We start from the raw sequence: 10,653 nt of genomic DNA, 5'->3' as shown, positions 1-10,653 counted from the left end.
CGCCGCCGCCGTCCCTCGCCGCCCCCATCGCCCCCCCCCCTCGCCCCTCTTTATCCCCCGGCCCCGCGCTCTCCCCTGTCATTCATTTGTCACTTTCCCCGCTCCCATTTTTTGTTTCCTCGCCCCTTCTCCCTCTCCTTCCGCCGCTGTTTTCGTTTCTGCCCCGTCCCTTTCTCTTCCTCCATCTATTTTTATCTCCTCATCCCCTCTTGCCCTCCCCCTCCTTATCCTCGCCCTCCTCCCCCCGCTCCTTCCGTCCCTCCTCACTTTTTCTGGGTGCTTGTGTGTGTTTCAGGCCTTCAAGGAAAAGTTGCAAACTCCCAAGTTTTTTTTGCTATATTTGAGGGAGCAGGTGTCTGAAAGGAGGGAGCTATGTAGGAGGTGCCTGGGCGCTCAGGGAGGTTCCGAGGAGATAAATGGTGAGGATGTGGGAATGGAAGGGGTAGACTTACCAGTCCTCTCAGGGTGTTCCAGGGGAGAGACTCCAAATCCTCCTCCTGGAGGGAAGGGGGATTGATCACTGTATTTCTTTTTTATTTAAAAAAAAAACCAACAACCCAAACAAAACAACAAAACAAACAACAAAAAAAGTGAAGGAAAAAACCCAACCAAAACCCAACCCAGTTGCCCAAGGATGGAGTTTCAGTAGCCAACCACAGCTGGACTCTTGGGGGAAGAGGGTTCGTGCACTCTGGCTCACGCACACATGAAGAGATTCTCCAAATTGTTTGGCTTCACGAAGAGATAAGGCCAGTTGAGCTCCATGTTTTTAAAGGTGGGCCGTGTATGATGAAACCCAACTTCTTTTAAAGTGTAGCAGATTTCATTTTTATGGCCAAATGACAGCTTGACCCAGTTGTTATCCAATCAAAGGGCATTTTTTTGAATGTCTCTTTGTGGCACAACAGCCAACGCAAAAATGATGGCGGCTTACAATGGCGGTACGTCTGCAGCAGCAGCAGGTCACCACCACCACCATCACCACCACCTTCCTCACCTCCCTCCTCCTCACCTCCATCACCACCACCACCCTCAGCATCACTTGCATCCCGGCTCTGCAGCCGCGGTACATCCCGTACAGCAGCATGCCTCTTCGGCAGCTGCGGCCGCGGCAGCTGCGGCCGCGGCCGCGGCAATGTTAAACCCAGGGCAGCAGCAGCCATATTTCCCATCACCGGCACCGGGTCAGGCCCCTGGACCAGCTGCAGCAGCCCCAGCTCAGGTACAAGCTGCAGCAGCTGCTGCAGTTAAAGCGCACCATCATCAGCACTCACAACATCCACAACAGCAACTGGATATTGAGCCGGACAGACCTATTGGATATGGAGCCTTTGGTGTTGTCTGGTGAGTAAAGAAAAAAAAAAAAAACCTGAACCGATTTTTCCTTTTCATTTTTTTACCAGATCATAATTCATTCTTGTTTTTGTCATTTGAATCAGAATACAAGAAAGCTGCTTACTACAGATTTTTTTTTTTTTTTTACTGGTTCTTCTCTGTTCTTAGAAAGTTGGCTTCACTTGTTTTTGTTGGCAGAGCGAGGTTTAGAGTGGTGAAGAGCATCCTCTGACTAACAGGCCACACCATCGTTCTCTGCTGAGACAAATGCAACATGTTTATATACTTTCTATACGTTTTATTAGAATATGTATTCTCTGTAGCTAAGCTGTGCTTCCTAAAATTTCAGTTTAACAAATGAGCATTAGGCTATGTGTTTTGACCTGACTTAAAAGTTACAGATTAAAAGCTTATGAAAATGTCTTCCTCCTTCAGTCACCTGTCAAGATCTTTGTCTAGGAGACTGTTTAACCTGCAGTAGTATGCTAGATACAGCCCGAAACAGAATATCTGAACTTTGCTCTCCTCTCATAAATGTAAATGGGATTTTCTCTCTCACTGTAGTCCTGCCTACGGTCCTTTTATTCCCCCAGCCGCTATTTCGGAGGATTCTGTCAGTGGAGCGTGATCTCTTCTAATATATTTTGTGACCACCTTAATGCCATGTATGTAATTATTGCCCTTCGGGATCACTGAAGCAAAACTGGTGTGACTTTTTTTTTTTGGTCAGTTTACCGTACTCTGAAATGTCCATTAGAAACGTGAAGGATGCCTCGGTGGTGTTTCTGAGAGCAGGCGTGTTGCAGCACGTTTCCTGTGTCACAGATAGGAAGTTTGAAGTGTGCAACTTGTGTCGTGTCCCTACAGAACTTTCCACAGTTCAGTCGAGGCTTTCTGTGGAGCTGAAGGAGTTTGGCTTTAGGTGGTGTCCGTACTTTAATTTTACTGAGACGGAAGTATTCTGTGACGGGGGTGCAGTCTGTCCCAGCGTGCGGTGGCGAAGTGCTTTGCAGGAGAGGCCTCAGAAGAGCGAGACACGTTACTCCTTCCTCCCAGCCCTTGAAGTTGGTCGCTCCTGACCAGATCAGTGTTCATCATAAAATCATGTTTTCTGAGAAGGCTGAACAAGCTGCACAAGCTAGGCATAGGTTAACGTTATAGTTGATCGTGTGTCCCTTAATTCAGGAGGCCTGGGGAGTTAATTTAAACGGAAAGTTTTCAAAGTCTGAGGGGTGCTGTTGTACAGTTAGCACTGCTCTGGTCTTGCTGTGGTACAGTTCGAAAAAGTTGATCTCAAAGAATGAAAACTGACAGGAAATCTGCTGTAAAAAATGATCTAAAGATTATTTCCTTATGTTTGTATATTTTTGTGATAAAGTGTGGAGTTTTTTTAAACTTAATTGTAACAAGGTGGTTTAGATTTAGATTGTTCTGTAAGGTCAGGCCTCGTTATCGTTTCTACAGGCATTTTGGTTACCTGTATACATTTCCTAGGTCTTTATTTTCTCAGTTTTATTTGCCAAAAAAATGAGGTGAAGGCAGAGATCTGCTTTCATAATATATTCAGTAGAATAAAAGGTCAAGCTTGCATATTTAAATATAATACCATTAAGCATGCTGAAGGGAAAAAAAGAAGTGTAGAAAGGCGGAAGGGTCTGCTCTTGACTGACATCAGGCAGAACAGCGCCAGAGCGTCCCCCCGCCCACCCCGAGACCCCTGAGCGTGCGGCTGCCTCCACACAAGCAGGAATTGCCGGGACTACGCTTGCAAAGTTACAACCACAGCTTTTACTTCAAGGTAACGACCAACCAACCAACCAGAAAAAAAGTGGGAGGTGGTTGAATAAAAAAGCAGAAGCTTGGAGGTCAGATCTCCTTTGGTAAGGCTGCGCAGACCAAGAATGTAATTGGCTAAAATTCAGTTCCTCTTTGCTCACATAGGTTTGACTTCAGTGGTCACTGTTAGGCTCTTGGCATTTCATAGTAACTTCTGCGAGTGAGTGCAGACTGAATGTGAGAGCCTGTAAGCAGTAATTAAACTGGATTTTAGACTTCATTCAAAACGTGAACGAGTGCTTGTGTAGTTTAATTTTAGCTGTGTGAGATAATGCAACTGAACATAAACATTGATTTGGATATTTTTAGTTTAAGTTGACTTAGACATGCAAAACGTATACTTCGGTGCAAGTGCGGCACAGAATTTTCAGTCACATAAGGCCTTGGCTCGTTTTGAATAAGGACTCTGTTGCTCATCTGTATCTTTCTGAGCACGTACTGGCACTGATAGGTAACCGAAAAGTTTGTACTTCTGAGGGAAATGGATGTTGCTCTACAGACAGTTTGAGTATTTGAAGAATCAGCCTTTCATCTTGCTACTCAGATGTGTCATTGCATTGTCTAGAAAGACACAACTTATCCTGCAGACAAGTTTAGCTCATCAAATAAGTAATCAGTAGTGTGTGGTATTGAGTTTCCCGTTAGCTTACTGCGAGAGATTTTGACTTGGCAGTTGAATTAGCATTTGTCATTAGTTCATTTGTCTGGTACTTTATGATGTTTTGGGGTAGCTAATGTGCTGCTGGAGTTTTTCACTCATGAAGAGCCAAAGCGTCGTGCTTCAGCACTTTCATTATTAACTCGTGCAGGCTGGCATTGCTGCCGCCGGTATTTGTGTACACAAACTGTATCCTTGCTCATCGAGTCACCCTTACGCTTTAAATCAGCTATCCTTGGCACGTCCCCTCCGTCGACTACGTGTAGATTTTAAAGTGAACTTAAGCTGGCAAAGTCGAAAAGACTCGAACGATCAGCGTTAAACTGCCGTATTTATCCGTTTTCGTCGTGCTTTCGCGAAGAGTGAAGATGTGCACGTGAGAGCCGTACCAGAGCTTGGTGACAGAAGGCGGGGGGAGCTGCTGAAGCAGGAGGAGATGCGTCGGTACCTTCCCCCGGGTTCTGCGGAGCTGCTGAACTGCGCTCTGGTTCGGCGCGTTGCCACCAAGCAGGTCGCGCACCTCACGTGCTGAAAACGGGGCGGTTCGCTCTTGAAGAGAGCTCACCATTAACACGTTCTTAAAGCGTTGCAAAAAATTCCGGATTTCAGGTTTCAGCAGCAAACTCTGTTTGTGCCCTGTGTTTCGAATTGCCTCTCTGATTTTTGGAAGTCTTGTGCGTATTCTGAAAATAAGGAGCTGTCCTTTGCAGAAGTGCTCCCTGTTTTGCTGGGGAGACATGCTACTGCCATCTGGTGGGATCCTTAAAAATAATAATAATAATAATGATAATTAAAAAAAATAATAATCCATTGAACCTGCCGAGGCTCATATGTTTTGGAGCGAGGCGTGAAGCCTTAATACCTCTACAAGAGGCACTCGTGCTGCTTTCATGCAGGATTCCTAGACCCGTGAAGAGGAGCTGCAACTCTGTGGAGGTACACAGGGAATAGCTACTCCTGTTGCTGGTTCAAGCTGTTAACACTCCTGCTGAAAGGTTATGGAAATGTCTTGTTGGTTGGGACTTACCCACTCCCGCGGGATAGGGAACTGTGTCTCCGTAGGGTGTGCGGGGATCGTGTTTGTCTTATACGTGTGTCTAATTTTGAAAAATTATTGTCATTCATCAAAGACTGTGAGATCAAGCAGTCTGTTTTATTGCTATCACAACGATGTTAAAAAGCATCTCTGTGGGAAATCTGTTCCATGACAATGGAAAAAAAGTATATGAATTATTTTTATTGGTTTTTTTTGAGTCCTGATTTACACAGTTTTAAACCGCAGTGTGGTTTTTAATACATTTGCTTCTAATACTTTTTATTCAGAAAGTCAGCCAGCAGCAGTATAACTGCAGTTCCAAACGGTTTGGCTGTTGATGCTGAGATAGGACACATGTACAGGCTGCCATAACTTTTAAAGACAGAAATAATTTAGCCTAAATCTACCATTCATTCCTGGCCTTCAAAGGCTTGAAATCACTAAAGCCATTGCTAAATAAAAATCAAAATAACATTGCATACAGTGTTGCCTGGACCCCAGAACTGTTCTAAGAGGATTTTATCACTGTGCTGATACTGAGCACAGCGGTAGGAAAGGCATTGCTAGGATAAACCAATAATCTCCTAACTGTTACTTTAAAGGAAGGTGTCATGCTGAGCAAGCATGCAATATTGATAATTTGTTTTGGACAAAATTGCTAGAATGTGTATTAGGGGAAAAAAAAAAAGTTACAGCTTCAAAAAAATACGGATGGGTGCAGGGTAAGTTCCCCTCCTGATGTCTGGTACTGCTGCCAGCCGTGACGATGTTTTGCATAGTTAATGCAAATAATGATGCAAAAGTCCGGTCTGGTGAGCATGAAATGTTTAGAAAAAGGTGGATTATGAAAATTTGTATAATGAAATCTTTTAATGCTTTTGGGGTGAGAGATTTTTTTCTAAGCTAAAGCTGTTTGTATCAAGATCGTTTTGGAGTCTCTCAAAACTCACCTGTTGGTGGGAGACAGTCCTTGAGCATTAAGAAAATGCCCCGCGTTAGCTAGCATTTAGATGGACAGTTGTTTGCTTTGCATTAAACTGTTTCATCTGACATTTTGTATTAGTCTAGAATGACTTTTTTGTGATTGATCAAAAAAAAAAAATACAAAAAGACTCTGAAGTTTATCCCGGAGCTCTCGTGAATGAGGCTGAGCATAAATGGAAAACGGTGAGCAGGAAGTGACAGCTCTGGTAGATGGAACGGAATATCCACCAGAACGGGATAAAGAGGCTCTGGAAGGAGTAATCCACACCAGTAACGTTATCTGGAGAGAAGATCCCCACAAAACATTCAAACTAAGCAAATCCAAGGCAAATCCACCGAGCCTTTTAAAGTATTGATAGTACAGCTGGGTAAGATGCAGCAACAGTCCTGATCAAGCGTATAACTCAGCGTTTTTCTTAAGAATGAAAAATATCTACAATGTGATATGTTGGTTTTGGTGTAGTGAAATTTGCTTTTAGTAAAGGGCAACAAAAATATTTAAAATTAATAAATAAAATTGTCATAAATATTAAAAAAAAAAATAGTCCTTCCAGTATATTTGGAGGACTTGGCCGTATGCCCTGACTGTGGTGTTTAGTGTTGCTGATGATCTTCACTCCTCTAGGTAAATATAAAGCTTTTCCATCCAAGTGGTGCATCTGCTTTGTCTACACAGACTGTAACAGAAAAAATGTGAACAGGAATTTCCTACCACTGTTTAGTTCTTTCTAGTTCCAGTATGCAAACACTTCCCACTGGAAGCTGTGATGCCAGTGTCATTGTAACTGCCCGACTTCTTACAGACGACACTTTTAAAATGATGTCCCTCTTGGTTGTTCAGCGAGGTAGGATCTCTACTACTAGTAGCCTGTCCTGAGCAGGCTGTGGGTTCTGGACAGAACCGTGCCAGGGAGGAGCACGGCGTTGGATACTGGCTCTTTTGGTCTTCCACTTTTTGTGTTACACTTCAGTGAGTTTCTCTGTTGTCTGGGGCTCTGATGCAGACAGGCAGTGATTTCCTGAGAAAGAGGCTAATTCGGTTTTATTCAGTTCTTTCTTGGAGGAAGCCATGAGTATGCCTAAGGCAAAAGAGACGATACTGGCAAGGGGCACATTACAGAGCAGAGTGTGTACTGTGCTTCACACCATCACAACTTAAGGATCTGCAGGTGATTATCTTTAATCGTTATGTCAGTATTTTTTAAAGGATTACTTTATCTAAATTGGATTCTGACTCTATTTGTGAAGAAATATAGTAGAACAATGACCTTATTCAGGTTTTTTTTAGATGGGAAAATTTGCAAAGCTTATATGTTTGTTTGTCTTTTTTTTATTATTATTCCGAATTTCATGGAAAGAAAAATTCTGTTAACATTTAAATGACTGTTCCCCAAATGTGCTGAATTAAACGAAATGGATATAATAACTCCTTGCATTTAAATTAGACGTGGGGAATTAGGTGAAATTCTATCTCAGTAATATACTCGCTTGTTCCTTATTGTCTTGTAAGATGATGCGAGAAGGAAGGAATGTGGATAACATTGTTTTTCTGAAAGTTGGTTGAGGACTATTTTGGGTAAATTAGTTCGCTGTAAATTATGCCATGGTCAGCGTTTCACAGGTCACTTGAAATCCATGTTGTTTTGCAGCACCTGCACATCTTGATGTTTGTGTCCACATCCAACAGCGTGCTGATAATCCAGTTACGTCGTGGCTGCATTCAGTGTTTTCTCCTGGCTCTGAATTCTGCAAATGTTACAGTGCAACAGCTTGTGACTGGATCTACAATCTAATATTGATTTTTCAGAAGACATATTTCAGATGTTTTTTTTTTTTTTTTTTAAGAGAGTGTTTAAACTGCCCATTTCCCCAATCGAAAACACAAATGCCTTGATTGTTTATAAATGGGTGAAGGTGTAAGCGCTCCCACCCCTTCTGTGTGATCAAATAGAGTAGTAAATAAAGGCGGGTAACACGTGTGTGTTGTGGGAGGCTGCTTGATGTCACTAGGCTGCTTGATTTCTTGGGGGAACAATGGGATTGAGAGTGAAAATAGCTTTGGGCAGGTAAAGTAGAAGGAAGCCTTTGGGATATGTTTTGAAGTGTTTTTTGATGACTTGTAATGGTTGTATCTGGGTCTCATGTATCTTTAATCCTCTGGAAAGTTCTGCCTTCTAGTCTGGAATATGTAACATTCAGCTTTTTATAAGAGAAAAGCTAGCTCAAAGTTCCACAGAGCTTACTTAAACTGAATTCGTGTTTATTAAAATGAACAATGATTTGTTAATATAATTGGTAATGTCTCTTAAAATGGCATATTAAAAAAATCCACAAAGAACTGTAATTTGAGCGTTAGAAAATAAGCGAGTTGAGAAGCTGGCTTAGTCTGCAGAACTGAGCACATAGGTGGGGGGAGATGTTTGGGGGAATAATACTGTCTTTTATGTTAAACTATTTCTGTAGGCTCCCGCGTGTGAGCAGCCCCGTGTGTTCTGTATCTGAGGGTTCGCTTTTCAAGTCCTGTTTGTCTGAGTTGTTTGTAAGCAAACGCTAAACACAGCTTTGCCTCCTGGCTTTTGTGCACCAACCAGGTCTAGCTCCCAGGTTTTTTTATATGGAGGTTTTGGTTACTTGAGCGCAGCGTGCGTTTCGTTTCTGAAGCAGAAAAGTTGCAGCGGAGCAATCGAGTCCTCTTTGGACGCAGAACGTGAAAAATTTTCCCTTCTCTATTTTTGAACGATTGAAACGACACGTAGGGAACGCTGCCATCTTCTTGCGCGATCGGGGGTGGTTTAGTTGGGTGGAGCGTGCAGCTGGGTTGCAGCATTTAATCAGTTTACATCTGGATTCTGCAAGGCTCGGCCCCTCTGTGCAGGGCGGGGGCCACCCCAGCACCCTTCCGGTGTTCCCCGGTGCAGGGTGACACTTGTGCTCCCGCCCCACGCCGGCGGGAGCGGGGCTGACCACCCTGACGGCTTCCTCCCAGCAGGGTTATGGGACTGTTAGAACTGCTCCCAATAGAGTTTCAGCTGAGACAAAGAATAAGTTGGTTTTTTTCCCCTACCTTTGTTGGTTATACCTTTGCTGTGTTTAGATTTGTTAGTCTGATTTCTGTGCTGATTTCCTAACTCTGGAGATTTCCTGAGAATAGAACCGGCTACTTCTGTTGAATTCACTGAAAAATGAAAGTCCTTGGAACAGAGAGTAAGATAATACAGGGGCAATTTAGGTTTTGAAATCCTTCTGGAATATGAGAAGTAATGTAAAAAGTAGGATCTGTACTCAGAACAGCTTCTAGGGTTTGCTGAAAACCCATTTATTTCTGGTCAAAAGAATTCAATAAAAAGAAACTTGGCTCAGTTACTGCAATTTCCTCTGTAACCTTTAGAATCCAAGAGTAAGCACTCGATTAAAGATTAAGTTATAAATATTACTATGAGAGTAATCTATCTGAAAATGTTTGGGTTTTGTTTCTGAAATTCAAGCGTGTAGTAAGCCTGGTACTCTCTTAACAGCCGATGTCCATTTTACATTTCTGTAATAGATTATTTAATGGCTGTGATCAATGACTCTGTTCTCCATTGCTTAGTACCAGGTATTTACAGCGATATCATCACTTTCTGTAAACAAACTACAGTCTCAGTTTCCAGGCTGTAGCTTGGATTTATGCCAGTTTGAGTCTGTCCTAAATTACCTGTAAAGTTGGGAAATTCTTAGAGTCATAAATAATGGGTTTAGGTAATGCAGCTGCAGCGTTGATTAGCTTGTAGAGACTCATTAGCGCTGGTGTAAGCTCTTGAGTTTGGAGCTCTCCCCCCATCTTACCAGTTAGGGCAGGACCAGCATGCGGGGACGGCTGTGCTGGAGCCGAGAGGCTTGGGATGAGGACGGGTTGACTGGAAATGCGGGATGGAGGGGATGGGAGAGCCCTGCCCGGTGTGCAGTGTCCCGCTGGCTGGGGCCACAACTGCCTCTGCGTGTCTCTGGGGGTTTCTCAGGGATGCCAGCTCTCCTGGCTGGGTTGGAGCAGCGCAGGTTGGGGTTCAAACGCAGGAAGAGGCTCCGTGGCTCTCGCTGTTGTCTCTGCGGCGTGTGCAGTGGTTCTACGAGCAGTTAAGTGCGGTCGGAATGGACAGAGCCCCCGTGTTAGAATTTGAAAATACATCACGTAGTAGGTGCTGCAAGTTTTGCTTTATTGTGAGTCAAACTAACTATTATATCCAATTTTGTCAGAGTAGACCCCTGAGTGAGGCAGTAGATGCTTAAATGAAAAGTGGCTTGTGACAGGCAGTACAAATACGTATGTAAAGGATAGAGGCTTATGTGGGTAATGCATTTATTTATTGATAATAGTATTTGACCATAATAAGCAGTAATAAGGAAAAAGTGAATGCGAGTGGTAGTGGATGGGACGGGCAGTGAATGGGGTGGCAGCTGAAGGAGGTACAAACCGTAGCAATTATCTGCTATCTAAATACAGAGAGGTTATAAAATTTAATGTTGTTGTAGCAGTAAGCCACGTGACTTTAAAAAAAATAACATAAGTAATGTATTTTCTTTACTTTCCCCCCCCCCCACTGTCTTCTGACTGTCCTTTTCATCACTTCCACCCCTTTTTCTTTATTTCCAGTATCCTCTGTGGTACTTTGTATGAAGTGCAGCTCATCAACAGCGTGTTTGAATAAAGACAATAGTGTTTAGGTACAAGAGCTAAATTGTAGATAATAAATACAGCTTCCCTGCGGAAAGCACTAGAGCTCCATCCATAGTGCATTGTAGGAGTAACCTGGAAAAGAGCAGAGTC

The 10,653-nt window shown here is 43.3% G+C and overlaps 1 protein-coding gene across 2 annotated transcripts in view; it reads left to right on the top strand.

The window, feature by feature from the left end:
• Window positions 1-6: 6 nt before the first annotated feature.
• NLK (nemo like kinase) overlaps window positions 7-10,653 on the top strand; it is a 64,011-nt gene continuing 53,364 nt past the window's right edge. For both annotated transcript variants that reach the window (XM_026861410.1, XM_026861411.1), the window contains exon 1: window positions 7-1,344. In XM_026861410.1, coding sequence (XP_026717211.1) covers window positions 887-1,344 — 458 coding nt within the window. In that variant the 5' untranslated portion in view covers window positions 7-886. The remainder of the gene's footprint in view (window positions 1,345-10,653) is intronic.

This window comes from Athene cunicularia (assembly GCF_003259725.1).
Source record: "Athene cunicularia isolate RWA chromosome 19 unlocalized genomic scaffold, athCun1 chr19_part1, whole genome shotgun sequence".
Lineage (NCBI taxonomy): Eukaryota > Metazoa > Chordata > Aves > Strigiformes > Strigidae > Athene > Athene cunicularia.
Note: the sequence above shows the minus strand (reverse complement) of the source record. Positions and strands in the feature narration are given on the sequence as shown.